General features: G+C 36.3%; 1 protein-coding gene across 9 annotated transcripts in view; it reads right to left on the bottom strand.

The window, feature by feature from the left end:
- The window catches only part of ERC1 (ELKS/RAB6-interacting/CAST family member 1), a 509,468-nt gene that overhangs the window by 457,486 nt on the left and 33,803 nt on the right, over nt 1-18,179 (bottom strand). For all 9 annotated transcript variants that reach the window (XM_042945440.1, XM_042945438.1, XM_042945439.1 and 6 more), the window contains exon 2: nt 11,059-11,883. In XM_042945440.1, coding sequence (XP_042801374.1) covers nt 11,059-11,727 — 669 coding nt within the window. In that variant the 5' untranslated portion in view covers nt 11,728-11,883. The remainder of the gene's footprint in view (nt 1-11,058; nt 11,884-18,179) is intronic.

The following is an 18,179-nucleotide window of genomic DNA, read 5'->3' on the forward strand; positions in this document are numbered from 1 at the left end:
GATGCCCAATATTTGTTAAATCAAAAATAAATGATAATAAACATTAAAACTAGCATTTAATGGGGCACCTGGTTGGCTCAGTCGGTTAAGCATCCAACTTCAGCTCAGGTCATGATCTCGCAGTTCGTTGAGTTTGAGCACCACATCAGGCTCTGTCCTAACAGCTCAGAGCCTAGAGCCTGACCAGATTCTATCTCTCCCTCTCTCTCTCTGCCCCTCCCCTGCTCATGCTCTGTCTCTCTCACTCTCTCTCTCACACACACACAAAAATAAACATTAAAAAATTTGTTTTAACTAGCATTTAATAATAGATGAATACTTAAAAGCAAAAATGAACTACTGGGACCTCAACAAAATAAAAAGCTTCTGCACAGCGAAGGAAACAATCAGCAAAACTAAAAGGCAACCGATGGAATGGGAGAAGATATTTGCAAACGACATATCAGATAAAGGGTTAGTGTCCAAAATCTATAAAGAACTTAAACTCAACACCCAAAAAACAAATAATCCAGTGAAGAAATGGGCAAAAGACATGAATAGACACTTCTCCAAAGAAGACATCCAGATGGCCAATTGACACATGAAAAAATGCTCAACTTCACCAATCATCAGGGAAATACAAATCAAAACCACAATGAGACACCACCATACACCTGTCAGAATGGCTAACATTAACAACTCAGGCAACAACAGATGTTGGTAAGGATGTGGAGAAAGAGGATCTCTTTTGCACTGTTGGTGGCAATGCAAGCTGATGCAGCCACTCTGGAAAACAGTATGGAGGTTCCTCAAAAAACTAAAAACAGAACTACCCTACAACCCAGCAACTGCTCTACTAGATATTTATCCAAGGGATACAGGTGTGATGTTTCAAAGGGACACATGCACCCCAATGTTTACAGCAGCACTATCAACAACAGCCAAAGTATGGAAAGAGCCCAAATGTCCATCGATGCATAAATGGATAAAGAAGATGTGGTATATATATACAATGGAGTATTATTTGGCAATCAAAAAGAATGAAATCTTGCCATTTGCAACTACGTGGATGGAACTAGATGGTAGTATGCTAAGTGAAATTAGTCAGAGAAAGACAAATATCATATGACTTCACTCATATGAGGACTTTAAGAGACAAAACAGATGAACATAAGGGAAGGGAAACAAAAATAATATAAAAACAGGGAGGGGGACAAAACAGAAGACACTCATAAATGTGGAGAACAAACTGAGGGTTATGGGAGGGGTTATGGGAGGGGGGATGGGCTAAATGGGTAAGGGGCACTAAGGAATCTACTCCTGAAATCATTGTTGCACTATATGCTAACTAATTTGGATGTAAATTAAAAAAAATAAAATAAAATGAAATTCTCATAATGAAAAATTAAAATAAAAAAATTTTAAAAAAGGCAAAAAAAATAACAGATGAACACTTCCATAGCTTGGCAGGAAAAGGAAAACATTATCAATAGATCTCAAAGCAGGACTTTTTATTCAATTACATAAACTCACTCTAAAACTCTGAAGTACTTTTTTGGCCTTCTAGACTAGTGAAGCCTTCTTCTATTTAATTTGTCTGAGCTAAATTTTGACCTATTAGGTTTTACCCAGTCTTTTCCCATTACTCACTATGACTGAAGAAATAGTATAATTTCCTAAACAATGACAAAGAAGTTAAAGTCTTGCTGATGTCGGCAAAAGTCTATGCTGTCAGCAGAGCCCACTTTGGATCCTGTCCCGGGTGCTCTCTGCCCCACGCGCTCTCTGCCCCGCGCACATGCGCATGCACTCTCTCTTTCTGTCTCTCTCAAAATAAATAAATAAACTTAAAAAAAAAAAAAAGACTATAACATCTTATTACAACATTGAACAGACAAGAGAACAGGAACATTAAGCTAAAGAATAAACAAGTAAAGAACCTTAGCGGCAACCTCTTCTCAGAGTCAGAAGATCCCTAAGGCCTTTGGAGTGTTTGTCCCTTCTGCCTGTAATATTTTACCCCAGTCACATCACTCAGGTCTCTCTTTGCTCAAGTAACATATTCAAAGAGGCATAAAGCACTTTTGCTGCATATTGAAATACAATGGTTAAGTCAATGAACATCATTTTAATGTAAAAGACTGAAATGACAAACTATGATTATTTAAACTCATCCATGGCTAAATTTTTCTCAAAAATTAATGAACCAAACATGTCACTTCAAAAACAGTAACTGACAACATATCTTGCCAATAATAAAATCTGAATTTTCAAGCAAAAATTAGAATTTTGAAAAGCTTCTATTTCCTGTCTGGTGAGCTTCACAGCTTACCAAATCTTTTCGGATGAGATAAGAATATTAATGAATGTAAATTTTTTTAATTTGTCTAATGAAATATTGCAACATTTGGAAGATCTGCACAACACAATGAACCAGTATCTTCCAAATGACCAATACATAATGTTTCAAGTGTCGGAGAAAGTATATGTATTCATGTGCATCCTCTACATATGAAAATCTGCTTAAAGTACAAGACAGACCAATTTATTTTAATGTAACAAAATATGGAAAACTCATTGATAAGATTTCAAATTCCACAGTGCAACTACCACTTGCTGATGAAAATGTTCTATAACTGGATTATGGTTATGGTTGCAACCTCAGTAAATTTACTTTAAAAAAGTCACTGAACTATACACTTAAATGAGTTTTATGGCATATAAAACATACCTCAAATGAAGTATCAAGAAAAAAAAAAACTACTACTATTCGTTGAATTTTGGTGTGGTTTCAAAATATATCCACAATTATCTAAAAAGGCTTTTAAAATCCTCCTTTTTCCAACCGCATTATTTATGTGAGACCTGATTTTCTTCAAATACTTTAACCAAACAAAAACTATAATAGATCACTGAAAGCAGCAGCAGTTATGAAAATCAGCTATCTTCTATGAAGCCAGACATCAGACTTACAAAACTATTTTTCATTAAAAATGTTACTTTTGCTAACATTTAATGGGTTTACTTTTAAATATATTAATAATAAGTTGTTTTAAATTTCTATTTTACTCTCTAATATAGCAAATATTGATAAAGCCCACAGACACAAAAGTTGATTGGGGCTCAATAACTTTTACAAGTATACAACATCCTAAGGCCAAAACATTTGAGAACTGCTGCTAAAAGGGATCATACAAGTGTCTTAGGGGTCATCCAAGACCAGAATAGTTATCCAAAGGGTGATTTCAAATGAAATAGGTCTCTGCATATCATAAACTCTAGAAGTATATAACCCACCAGCTGCTGTTAAAGGATGGTACAGTGTGCATATCAAAGTTGAACTACTTCTCACCTTAGCTCACAAGGCCTCCACAGATGACTGTAAAAGCTAGACAGGTGTCACTTCAACCCAGTATTTTCCATTAATTGTCAAAATGTAACAATTTACCATGAGCCTAGTAAGGAGGAAAGAGTGCCAGAACAAAGAGAAAGAAGTAGTTTCAATTAGCATTACTGCGAGTAATATGAAAAAATTATGACAGATCTGTTAAAAACTTCCCAACTCCAAGAAAAAAAAATTGGTATTTTTAGAGATGCATATGGCAACACAGAAAAAGAACAATACAGTTCAAAAAAGCATTTTTAATCTTGTCCATAAGATGAGATTAAGGACAACAAAAGGACATATAACAATACAAAGTTAATCATCTTCTCACTGAAAGCACATTTTCTGCAATATTTCCCTTTTTGACAAATGTACTCTAAATTCATTATGCAAAGCTCATGATCTTCAATGAGCTTGTTAACTAAAATAAGACAAAGGACATCTATTACTGAAGTCTGTTTATGACAGGAATATCAACCATTATCACCGTTTTTTAACGAACAGTGATTTTTAGGAATTGACTCACTCAAGTTGTCTGCCTTCAAAGAAAAATACCACAATGAAGAAGATCAAAACACAAAAATAGCTCAGTGAGAAAATACATATAAAACATAAACCATTTAATAGCTTCTCTCCTCCTCTCCACTCCTTACTCCCACAAGCAGAGTTTGTGATACTGAACTAACTAGATCAGTAAATTTTCCAACATTAACAAGCATACACATAATAACATCTATGTGTATGGACCTAATGTCAAAGTCATTAGTCTCTTATTTCCAAACACACTTTCCAGTTCCACTTTCTAATTTCTATCCACTTTTCATCAATGGCAAAAACATTTCCCCCATTTCAATACCACGGTCCATCACAGTCTTCTCTTGCCATAATAGTCGATATCCAAATATTCATTTGAAAATACCTCATGATTATGCAACTTCTCCATTCCTATTACCCACATTAATCCAGACCTTTTGCAACAAAGTCAATTTCTTTCCCTGCCTTTCTTGATTCAATCCATTCTGCTGACAACAATAAAAACTGCACCTAAATAGTACTTTTTGTTATGTCATTCATTTCCTTGTTCAAGAAATCCCTGGGGCAACTTCCTATTACTTTCTTCAAATTCCTCTTCAAATAAATCCCAGATTAAGAAAGAAAAATATTACACACTTTAAAGGATGAACTGAATTGTATCTCAATAAAGCTATCAAAAAGAAGAGAGAGAAAAAGTAAGGGAGGGAAGGATTAAAGGGGGTGGGAAGATGGGGAGTGCAACTCCCTAAATGGTTCTTCACAAAGTACCACTTTACTCTACACCACTTCAGACATTCTGAAGAGCTGATAGACTAAGCACACCCACACAGTTGCCAAAGACATTCTGGCTTCCCTGTAACCAATTCTAGTGATGGTCAAGCCTTACTTTCTGAAACTGACTCTTCCAACAAACGGATATAGCTTAGTTAGAAAATACAGTATATTCTTCAATGGAGCCAGAAATCTATAACCTTCTTATTTGCACTCATTTTTCTAGCATTGCCTTCCCCCCCCAAAAAGTAATGAAAAAGAAAAAACACTCCCTTCTACATGGCTGCGTATCAAATACACAGCATAAAAATAAAATGTCGTTAAGTCTTCCCTTCTTTAGTTCTCTCAACCACCTCTTGTAAGCATGGTTTCTAGGCCCCTCCAATACCCTTCTGGGCAAACAGGGCACCCATAACATGATGTCAAGTTCTAGGAGCGGTATGATTTTAAAAAGTAAAAGGGGGGAGGGGACGCAGCCTGGGTGGCTCAGTTAAGCATCTGACTCTTGATTTCGGCTCAGGTCATGATCTCGGCTCAGGTCATGATCTCAGGTTTGTGAGACTGAGCCCCGTGTCAGACTCTGCGCTAACAGCCCATAGCCTGTTTGAGATTCTCTCCCTCTCTCTCTCTTCCCCTTCCCCACTCATGCACACTCTCTCTCTCAAAATAAACAAACTTTAAAAAAATAAAATAAAAAGTAAAACTCTGTCCTCCCTTATTCAACATAACTAAAAAAAACAAGTTCATTTTCCGGTTTCTTTGACATAAGAAAATCAAAAGTGGATTTCCCAACTCATATTTAAGCTACTATCTGCAAAGTTACTATAAATTAACAAATCCCTAAAAACTATTCTGTCACTGAGATGAAATCACTAGACTGCACTGTGAAATGCAAGAAGAGAATGTGGAGGGAAGAAGCAGCTGCAATCCTCTGGCAAATTCCTCCTCACAAATAAGCCTTATCAGATATTTGCACAACATTTTTTATTAGATTCACTGAATCATTTTTCATAACACTTCACTACATTCAAAGTAGAGCAAATTTACCAATTCTGCAAGAAGCCAATTTCTTATCCCCACCTCATACTTCGGATATGACAAAATCCAATGGAAAGGTAGCTTAAACTTGTAGAAGCCAAACATGAACAAATTTTCCTTCTCAAAATAATTAACTCCCCCAAAGGAACGTATCTATTTTACATCTGACTTAATTTTCTCAGGGCATGCTACATAGTTCCTTTAACACATCTCACTTTTGAAACACCAAAAAAGATTACATCCAGAAAATAGATTCGGACATACCAATTTATCCACAATAAATCATTTTGCTTTATCATTCATAATTCATCTCTATGTTAAAACAGAATTATCAAAAGAAAAGTTAAACAGTTTATCTCTCATAATTCTGCTTTATCATTCATAATTCATCTCTATGTTAAAACAGAATTATCAAAAAGAAAAGTTAAATAAATAGTCCAAGACACAGATTCCAGATTTTAAGATCAGACTTTAAATGAGAGTAAAACAGGGGTGTCTGGCTGGCTCAGTCAGTAAAGTGAGGGACTCAATCTCAGGGTCATGAGTCAAGCCCCACACTGGGCATGGCGCCTACTTAAAAAATAAATTAATAAGTGACAGTGAAATAATTAGGAACCTCATGAAAAAGCTTATTTAAATTCAAATAGCTTTCAGAGAGCCTGGGTGCCTCAGTTGGTTAAGCATCCTACTTCAGCTCAGGTCATGATCTCACAGTTCGTGGGTTCGAGCCCCGCGTCGTGCTCTGTGCTGACAGCTCAGAGCTGGAGCCTGCTTCAGATTCTGCGTCTCCCTCTCTCTCTCTGCCCCTCCCCTGCTCACACTCTGTCTCTCAAAAATAAATTAAAAAAAAAACAAAAACATTAAATTCAAATAGCTTTCACCATGTGACAAATCAAGGTACAACCTAAAACTAAAAATGTTAATAGCCACCAGCAGCCTAACAATGAGAACAAATGACCAAAGATTTATATAGGGTTAGTTTATCTTTTTGTATTTCTGAACTTGAAAATTTTCTTGATCCTTAAATAAATAAAATCAAAATTCAAAAATCAAAGTCCTGAATAAAATCAGAGTCCAAAAACAAAAAAAATACACAAAAACATTAAATTCACTTGCCACACTAGAGTATTAGATAGAATTTACTCTCACCACACAAAATCCCAATGAAAGTGCTTTAAAATAATTATTTTCAAAACTAAGCTTCCAAGTGAAATCAACATAAGAGAAATATTACAAGGCATAATATCAAAAAAAGAAGTATGACAATATCTTGTTAAAGGTTGGTTAGATAAAATAAAACATAAATCATCCAAAGCCTTAGCTCTGCAATTCAACCAAGCTCATAGCTGGACTTTTATTCTTCACCAAACATACACTAAGAAACTTCCTCATTCTCAATTTAAAGAAAAAAAAAGAAAGGTCTTTCCTATTAAAACATGTATTGTCCCAGGGCACCTGGGTGGCTCAGGAGGTTAAACGGCCAACTCTTGATTTCAGCTCAGGTCATGACCTCACGGTTTGTGGATTCGAGCCCCATGTCGGGATCTGCACTGACAGCATGGAGCCTGCTAGAGATTCTCTTTCTCTTTCTCTCTCTCTCTCTCTCTCTCTCTCTCTGCCCTTTCCCCACTTGTACGCTGGCTTGCTCTCTCAAAATAAATAAACTTAAAAAAATGTTTTTAAATAAAAAAATTAAAAACCATGCATTGTTTCGTATCTCTAGCCACCAACATTTGAAAGTTCAGCAACAAAAGGAGTATGAGATATAAAAACACCTGGGTATTTATTTTAGAAACAATTTTCTAAAAGGACTCCATAATAATGAACCATACACATTAAGCAATTTTTAGCAAATGTGTTTTTACATTTGACAGGATTCTAGAACAAACTTCTGTGGCCCAATCAGATCAAACATTTAGAATGCATCTAAATCCCCACTCTCAAACTGGAATGAGGAAATTTGTTTAATTACTGTAAATCCTATTAAACCAATCTTCTTTGTAAAGTGGAAAATGTCCGACCTCTCAGGGCTCTGGAGGGTATAATGAATGCAGAGTTTAATTAGGGCCCACTGTTGGCTCACTATAATCTATTAATTAGCATTCCCAGTTCTCTGTATCTCACTGCAATGTCTCACTTTACTTTAAAATTGCACCCTTTGCTTTTTGGACCAAAGTTATACAATTTTAGGATTGTGTGGTAATTACAGAGGGTACAGGAAGAATATATTCCTGCCAGCACTGGTGCTTAATTAGGGCAAGGGGCGGAATCTAGATAAGGCTGTGTTCACCCTCCTTCAGTGCATATGGTTTTTTTGGCATCATAGCCTGTGGACTGTTTCACTTCCACTGGACTGAAGTGCTGAGTCCCCACTACACTCTTTGCAGAAGACTCAAATACTCTGCCTTTCAATGTAGCTTGGTAATTAGAAAGGATATTGCTTTTTACCCACACAGCTTTCAAAGTATAGGCATAATTAGCTGCCTCAATTATTTGAAAATAAAGACATATACCATTAATTTTTTTCCTGTTAAAATGGACATTTCCAAATTGTTTGATAATAAAAACCATCTTGGTGAAAGGCATATTTTCAGCATCATCAAGAAAGGTACAGAGAAGCTAGCTAATTCAACAATAAATCCAGTTATCTCCATTCAACTTCTACCAAAATCCACTTTAAATTATATATACACTTCCATTTATACACATTACATTTATTCACACAAACACACTATCAATATATTGAAAGGTAGAAACTATAAAGGGAACTGTTCATTCATTCACTATTTATAACAATAAGTTATAGCTGAGCCACTTCTCAGGTAAATGTAAGTAAACTGATTTTTATTAACATTTGAGATTAAATAATACTCAAGTATCATGCACTATGACTCCTGTCTAAATACAAAGTACCTCATATTTGAGCATTGATATACTATTGTACTCCAATTTATCAATCTGATTTTTATAAATTAAAAAAACCTAGTACCTACCCTCAAAATACAGACCCAGTTTTTAAGACCTGTGCTATATTGATACCTTACCACAAGACCAAATAAAGCAAACTTATTTTTTCTCTCTTGATATTTATAATTCAACACCAAACTGTAAAAACTTTCAGAATGTTATCTATTATTTCTTATTTAGGAATGATAAACTTTTGGTGTTGTACTTCACTTTCTGAGAACATAAATGTGAACTGAAGAAAATGTGTTTCCCCATTCTATTGTCATAGATCACCTAAATATTTTATCTTGTACATTAATGATTCTCAAGGTGAGGAGATTATCAATCACCTGGATGGCTTTTTTTTTTTTAAATAAACATATCTAATACCTAAGATTTTAAATATTTTTTTTTGTACACACATTCCTTCTACTAAGGGTCACTGTCACAGTTAATAATCATTATGTATAGGAGTCTGTCACTACCCTGAAGTGTAGTAGGCAGAAAAAAAGGTTGAAAAGCATCAGGCCAACGGTCCCTTGTTTCTTTTCCCTTCTGTCACAATTGAGCTCAAAGATGACAGGAGAATCATCATGAATTCCCTATGTCTAGACTAGTTAAAGAATTAGAAGTACTCCATTCTAAAGATCCCAAACTTGGGGCACCTGGGGGTGGCTGAGCCCCAGGCCAGGCTTGCTGCTAACAGCACAGAACCTGCTTCAGATTCTCTGTCCCCCTCTCTCTCTCTGCTCCTCCTCTTCTCGCATGCCTTCTCTCTAAAATAAATACACATTTAAAAGAAATAAAAAATAAAATATAGGTTGCTGGATTCTATCTCCAAAGCTATTTATGAAGCAAGACCAGGATATCTATATTTTAAATAAATAAATATATCAGAACCAACATTAGGAACCCTGTCCTTACTTTTAAGATCTAACACGGGGGTCTCTTTTAGTTCTTTTCTTTCTTTTCACGTTGTTAAAGTCTTGAAGACTCAAACTCAAGAAAATTCCTAGGAAATACTTTTTAAAGGACATTTCCTCTTTTTTAAAAAGGTTGGGTTGCTAAGAGATTTAAGTATAATAATAACACATTCAGATTGTGTGTGATGACAAATTAATCACTGGTTAAAAAGTAAAAGCAAAGTAATTGAAGTTATAATATATCTCACAAAGAAGAAAATTCTCATACTTTCTAATTATTTTGAAAGCTCATTCAAATGAATTAAAGGTTTAGTTTTTAATTCATATTGTACTATCAAATAAATTTGAAACATTTTAACTGTGATGTTAGCTTAACTAGTACACGCACAATATATAGGCATTAAAATAATGATTCAGATACACATCATAGAGCTTTAATATACAGCAGAAATGTTGGCTAAAAAAGGTCAAAATGTTAACACCTATAATATTCTACTTGTATAAATTGTATATGTGTATATGCACAGAAATAGTTCATTAGGGAGAAACAGCAAAATGTTAATGATGGAAAAACAAAGTTATAAGAGAATTTGGGGTAAATTTTGATTTCATACCTGTGTTTTCCAGTACTATTTTTATGATCAGAGAAAAGCGATTTTTATTACTGAGAAAGTAAGTTTGGGGCTTTAAAATACATAACAATACAACTAGCAACCTTCTTCAAAAACCAAGATTTGGGGCACCTGGGTGGTTCAGTCAGTTAAGCATACAACTTCAGCTCAGGTCATGATCTCATGGTTCGAAAGTTCGAGCCCCGCATAGGACCCTGTGCTGACAGCTCAGAGCCTGGTGCCTGCTTCAGATTCTGTGTCTCCCTCTCTCTGCTCACGCTCTGTCTCTCTCTCATAAATAAATAAGTAAACATTAAAAATAATAATAATAACCAAAACAGCAGATATAAATGCCTGAACTGAGTATTAGTAATAGAATGGTAAAATAATCAACAGAAATCTTAAATCAGATTCACATCATCAAAGACAGATCATTTCTAATTCCTTCTTTAATTCTTAGTATCATTCAGGAACACTAAAGAAATCCAAGTTAAGTTTATCACTTCATAATTTTTAACTAACCCCAAAATAAAGTATAAAATCAACAATGAGGTGGCTACTATAAAACTCTCCTTTAAGGGGCACCTGGATGGATCAGTTGGTTGAGCATCTGACTATTAATTTTGGCTCAGGTCATGATCTCACAGTTCACGGTCTGAGACCTGTGTGGAGCTCTGCGCTGGTATCTGCATTGATAGCACAGAACCTGCTTGGGATTCTCTCTCTCCCCCTCTCTCTCTCTTTGCCCCTCCCCCACACACATGTGCATCTTTCTTAAAATAAACTTAAAAAAAAAAAAGAAAGAGAATAGCTTATTTCATTTATATACATGAATCTGATCAATAAAGGTAAACATATATATAAAACTAACCTGGTTTTCCTCCTGCACAACTCTATACTGTTCCTTCCAAATAGTGATTTTGGAAGCTTCATCTTTTCTCAGGGCTCGTTCTTTCTTCAGCTCTGGGCTCCAGAAAGTCTTGATGCTATTCATTGAAGAACTTAATTTGCTCTCCTTTACTTCTACATCCTTCCGCAAGAGATCATTTTCTCTCAGTACTTCCTTCAGCTGTGTCTGCAGATCCATGATTGTATTATCTCTTGCCTGACGAAGAGAGTGAGGAACAGTAGATGCCATACTCACAGGAGGGAGGTGATGTTCTCCAAATGCTATGGTGTCACTAGCAACCCCACTGCTAGCTATATTGGGGCTACTGCCCATAGCAGTCATCCTGACACCATACGGCAGACGTCCCCCAGAACGGCCAAGCGTCATGGTGCTTTTAGGTGTTTCTGAACCCACATTTTCATGGTCACTTAGGTACATAGGGCCAGATGTGGCATAGGCAGCATTTAAGGATTGAATATTCTCCATTGAAAGGGTTTTCCCACTGCCACCTCCAACACTGCTTCCAGAACTCCCTCCTGTACTATTGGTTCGACGATGACCCAAGCGAGGGGAACGTGGAAGCCTAGGTGAACGCCCAGGGCTCTGGTTGCTTGGTTCCACCTTCCCAACTGAGCGAGCACTTCCATACATGGTTGCAGGTTGAACACAGGTGCCAAGAAAGATGTACAGCAGAAAGCAAAATATGAAATTCTGTGAGGTTTCTCAGTGGCTATAAGTCTGCTTAAGGCTAATCAGAAATAACAGGTCTTCAGCTGTCCAGTCTTGAAGAAATACCTTACACCATATCTGCAATGAAAAGATCACACATTAAATCCTCCAATAGTAAACATTTCCCTCTCAGAAACTTTTCTTGAGATTTCCCTATCATCTATTTATTCATTCATTCAAAATTTGTTTATAGCGCATTTCACTGTAAACATTTTAACAGTATTTTGCATGTCTCAAAACTGAATACTGAAACCATACCATGCAAATGGAAAAGAAAAAGAAATAAGAGGTATAAAGACTAGCAATGAAAAGATAAAACTCAATGTATGAATATATGATTTTCTAACTGGAAAACCCACGTCATCAACTGACAAGTTATTAAAATAATAGAACTCTACAAATCAGTCAGACACAAGATCAATATATAAGTATCAGTACTTTCCTGTACATTAATCATAACAATTAGAAAAATGCAATTTTTTTAAACCCACCAACAGTAGCAACAAAACCATAAAACTGGTATAAATCTAATAAAAATATGCAAGCATTTTTGGAAAAAACTGTAAAACTCTACTGAAAGAACACCTGAACAAAAGGAAAGTTATCCATATTCATGGACAAGAAAATAATGTACAAGTTGTCAGTTCTTTCCCAAATACTGCAAATCCCAATGAAAATCTCCCAGAATTCTCCATATATCTCAACAAGCTGACTCTAAAATTCAAATAGAAGAGTAAAGGTGTAAGAATAACATAAACAATTTGCAACAGAAAAACAAAGAAGGAAGATGTTCCCTAAATAGCAAGATAAATTACAGGTCCATGATCCTTTACCTGTAATGCAAAAATCAAAAAAGCTCTAAAAGTAAGTTTTGTTTCTTCTTAACTCACTTAGCAGTAAAACCTAACCTGATCTGGTATGAAGTCGCTACTGTTTATAGGTTATCTCATTTAGTGTGATTATTCATACATTCATTGAGAAAACAATGTATATGATTACAGGATACTGCATAATGCCCACTGGGTACTGGGGGTAGGGGGGAATCTGGACTCCAAACCACATCTGACTGACCCCCAGGATTTCTCATAAAGACTTACAGCCCCCCTCCGTTTTTGTTTTTTTGTTTTTTTTTTTTTAGGCAAGGGGGCAAAGGGGGAGTGGGGAGTGGGGAGAGAGGAAGGGAGCCGGGGAGAGAGAGGGAGAATCTCAAACAGGCTCCATGCTCAGCACAGAGCTCAACGTGGGGCTCAATCCCACAACCCTGGGATCATGACCCAAGCTGAAATCAAGAGTTAGATGCTCAACAATCTGAGCCACCCAGGCACCTCAGGACTTACAGCCTTTTAAAGCCATAATATTTAAAATTGTACAGTACTAGTCCAGGAATACGTCTAAATTATATATGTAAGTTTAGTATATCCTAAAAGTAACATTTCAAAAGAGTGAGAAAAAGACAAATCATTCAATAAATGGGGTTTGAACTGGTGTTTGGAAAAATAAATTATATCCCTACTTCACATAATGCACAGAAATAAATTCTATGTACATTAAAGATATAAAATTTTAAAACTGTCAAAAGTACTAGAAGATCCTTGTGAACTTGAGTTAAGGTAGGGCTTCTTAAGTAAGAAACAAAAAGCAAAAACCATAAAGAAAAACAAATAATAGATTTGATAATGTCAAAATGGCAAAGTATTATACCAAAAAATACTATAAGCAAAATTAAAAGAAAAAACAAAAACTAGGTGAAAAATGTATCTAACATGGGGCACCTGGGTGGTTCAGTTGCTTAAGTGGCCAACTTTGGCTCACGTCATGATCTTGTAGTTCATGAGTTCGAGCCCTGTGTTGGGCTCTGTGCTGGCAGCTCGGAGCCTGGAGCCTGCTTCAGATTCTGTGTCTGTCTGTCTCTCTCTCTCTCTCTGCCCCTCCCCTGCTCATGCTCTTTCTCAAAAATAAACATTAAAAAAGGTTTTAAAAACATTATATATACACACACACCTATCATATGTATAAATATCTATACAAAATATATAAAAAAATTCTTACAAGGGAAATGCCAAATTTGAAAACGTGCCAATGCCAAATGGGACTAGCGGAAAGTAACTTGTATTGTAAGGAGAGGTTAGGGACAAAATGTTGGTGGAGACTTTAGGTTCACTTTATATTCATACTACAATAAAACTTGAATTATTTAAAAGGAAAATATGTTCATATTCTACAAGTATAATTAAAACACGTATCACAGATATCTACTTTATACATTTCTCTCAAAAATAAATCAGGGGTTGGGGTGCCTGGGTGGCTCAGTCGGTTAAGGGTCTGACTTCAGCTCAGGTCTTGATCTCACGGTTCATGGGTTGCAGCCTGGCGTCAGGCTCTGTGCTGATAGCACAGAGCCTGGAGCCTGCTTTGGATTCTGTGTCTCCCTGTCTGCCCCATCCCCACTCACACTCTCTCTCAAAAAATAAATTAAAATTAAAAAAATTTTTTAATAATAATAAATCAGGGGCACCTGAGAGGCTCAGTTGGTTGAGCATCAGACTTGATTTTGGTTCAAGTCATAATCTCATGAGATCAAGCTCCATATCAGACTCTGTGCTCAGCATGGAGCTTGCCTGGGATTCTCTCTCTCTCTCTCTCTCTCTCTCTCTCTCCCTCACTCTCTCCCTTTACCCCTCTCCCTGACTCACACTCTCTCTCTCAAATAAGAAGTATTCTTCACTGAAAACACTACCCAAGAAACTCACAGTCAAAAATATGATTTTAAAGAATCCATATACTTTAGTCAAACTCCAACAGGTTATTCTTTAGAAATACGAATACACTGGCAGTCTCATCTTAATAAAGATAGCCCTAGGGTAACAACAAGCAGAAGAGAAAATACACAGAGCCCAAATCTTTACGGTTCCATCTCAGAAATAGCAATAGTACACCAAGTTCAGAAATTGCAACATTTCACTAGTAATGTTAGGAAATTCTCTCCAGGACTAACCTTAGCTCAAAAAGCAAAAATTTCTTTTCATGATTTTTTTTTTTTAAAGTAAGCTCTATGCCCAACATGGGGATGGAACTCACAACCTGAAGATCAAGAGTCACATGCTCTACCAGCTGAGCCAGCTAGGCAGCCCTCCTTTCTCATAATTTATCTGGTCTGTGAGGTAGGTGACAAATAATTACCTATATATTACTGTTTGAATGAATTCTATTTCAAGATCAAAGAGGGATGCAAATCTTTTTCTTTTTTTAAGTAATCTGAATATTGCTTAAGAGACATTTATTACCCACAATCCCTTCAATAATAATAACAAAAGCTAACGTTTAGTATTTACTGCATGTCAGGCATTATGCTAAAAACTTATATTTAGCTTAATTTAATATTTAACATTAAGATCTAATTTAATATTTAAAAGCCTCCCTTGGGGCACCTGGGTGACTCAGTCAGTTAAGTGTCTAACTTCCAACTTCGGCTCAGATCACAACCTCACAGTTCATGGGTTCAAGCCCCAAGTCAGGCTCCATGCTGACAGCTCAGAGCCTGAAGCCTGCTTTGGATTTGTGTCTCCCTCTCTCTCTCTGCCCCTCCCCCACTTGCACTCTGTGTCTCTCTCTCAAAAAATAAACACTTTAAAAAAATTTATAAAAGGCTCCCATAACACAGGTACTGTCATTATCTCCATTTTAGAGATGAAGAAAGTGAGTTTTTTACCTGTTAAGTGACATCTAAAGTGGTAGGGTGAAGATTTGAATCAGGGCACCTAATTCCAGAGCCCTGGAAGCTCTTACCTACTGTACTTAACCACAATCATCTGCTGATGAGAACATCTCAACTGTCCATAGAATATTAAAGGCTTCCACAGTTTTATGGCAGTGTGTCCTGCTAATCTAGTACTCTTTGGGGCAATTTTAGGTTTTCCAGGTATAAAGCTTAAATAATCACATTTACCTTTCTATTAAGGAAAAAGTCTTTTTTAAAAGATGTTGGGCAAAAGAACAAAGTAAAACTAACAACATAAGGAGGAATAATTCAGTCTCAGGAATCATGCCATCAGAACATTAAAATGCCACATTCCAGAAAAAAATTCCCAACTGTGCTTTTGTTCAGAATTCTGTTTTCATGTAATCATATAACTAAATCATACTGAATAGGCTAAAATCCAATAACAAAAATTCCCATCAAGTTTTCAATATTAGAAGGTGCACTCTAATGTCCAAGTCACTTTCAGATCCAAAACGGTATTTGCATGTGGAGTCTTTGTTATTATCAGAACTATATTCATATACACAACAAAGAAAGAAATTTACTAGTTCTGAATTCTTCATACTGGCTTTTTAATCTCCTAAGCTTCAGAGAAGATAGTGTTCAAAAAAAAAATTCTTTTTTAATATGCCAGGCATACAACCACAAAATAATAATTCTTGCACTTTAAATAACTGACAAGAATTCTGACCCAAAAAAAGTTATACAGTATGATTCCATGTATGTAAAATTCTAGGACTAATTTATTATGACAGAAAGCAAATCAGTGTGTGCCTGGGGATGGGGTCGGGGGAGGCATGGATCAAAAAGGAGTAGGAGGAAACTTTTGGGGTGATGCAAATGTTCATTATCTTGACTGGGGTAATGGTCTCACAGGTGTATACATGTCAAAACTCATCAAATTATATATTTTTTTAAGATTTTATTTTTTTAAATAATCTACACCCACCATGGGGCTCAAACTTACAACCCCAAGATCTAGTCACATGCTTTACTGACTGAGCCAGCCAGGTACCCATCAACAAACTATATACTTAAATACATTCAGTTTAGCGTACATTAATTATACCATGAAAGTCTGAAGAAAAAAATTTCACGCTCCAAACTCCCTTGTCCTTGATTAATCCAAAAGAAATACCTTCACTGATTATACAACTGGAATCCTGATTGCTACTGGAGAAAATCATGCAGCTGTACAGTTTGAGTCCATAATGTTGTCCCCAGGGTCCTTTAGTTAGCTTCCTATCCATATTTTCTTAGTTCCCTATCTAGTATCTGTTGTGGTTGTTTCAAGTCTCCCTCTGCTTATCAGACAGAACACATGAGTCTCCTGGTTCAGAGACAAAAACAATTTATTACTCACAGCTCAGCAAACAGTATAAGCATCATGTCTACATTGGCTCACTGTTACCCCGAAGTCCCACAGGTAGCAAGAGGAACTCAAAGAGATGCTACACATGCAATGGCTTTGCGTTGCAGCTGAAGACACTGAGTTTAGGGAGTCCACCACTCATAACAAGCAGTAAGCCTTCTCTGTCCTAGTGGAAAACATTACCTCATTCCTCAATTTGGCTTGCTACAAACACAATCCTGAGAAATGGCCCAGGTTAAGAGCACTCAGGGCCTTGTATACTTAGCATACCCAGCAAGGCATACAGGAAAGAAAAGACTCATGAATGACTCACTCTCCTGACAAGTACTGTGATAGTTTTAAGGTATCTCCATAAATTCTTTGATACTACTCCCTTCAAGGGGGAAAGCAAAATTGCTCTCTCTCTGAATATGAAGTAGACTTAATAATTTGCTTCTGATGATGTTATCACTTTCAAGGCTAACTCATAAAGGACAATGGTGCTTCTGTCTTGGGTAACTCTCTTGGATCACTCACTTTGTGAGGAGCTAGCTGTCATGTTGTATGGATATTCAAGCTACCCTACACAGAGAGCCACATAGTAAGAAACTGAAGCCCCCTGCCAACAGTCATGTGAGATAGATTTGAAAAAGATCTTCTAACCCCAATCAAGCCTTCAGATGACTGCAACCTCGTGAAATACCTTGAGCTGGAACCCTGAGCCAGCTATGCTCTACATAACAATTGTGAGATGTTTGGTTTTTTAATCTAGTAAATTTTAACTTTTAACACAACAAAAGATAACTAATACAGAATTGTTTCCTGAAACCTTCGTTTCAGGTAGCCATATGCATACACATGTGCATGCTCCATCACAACTGAAAATGTGTTGCTTTTTGTAGGTTCTAAACAATTCTCAACATCATTGCCAGAATCTTTTTTTTTTAAGTTCATTTATTTATTTTGAGAGAGAGAGAGAGGGAAGGAAGGGGTCAGGGGGTATGGGCGGGGGGGGGGGGGGGGGGGCGCAGAGAGAGAGAATCTGAAGCAGGCCTCACACTGTCAGAGTGGAGTCTGATGTGGAGCTAGAATTCACAAACCACGACATCATGACCTGAGCCGGAATCAAGAGTTGGACACTTAACTGACTGAGCCACCCAGGTGCCTCCAGAATGATCTTTTTTTTTTTTTTCATTTCATTTTATTTTGTTTTTACATTAAAAAATTTTTTTTCATTTACAACATCCAAATGATTTATATTTT

Source organism: Panthera leo, chromosome B4 (assembly GCF_018350215.1).
Source record: "Panthera leo isolate Ple1 chromosome B4, P.leo_Ple1_pat1.1, whole genome shotgun sequence".
Classification (NCBI taxonomy): domain Eukaryota; kingdom Metazoa; phylum Chordata; class Mammalia; order Carnivora; family Felidae; genus Panthera; species Panthera leo.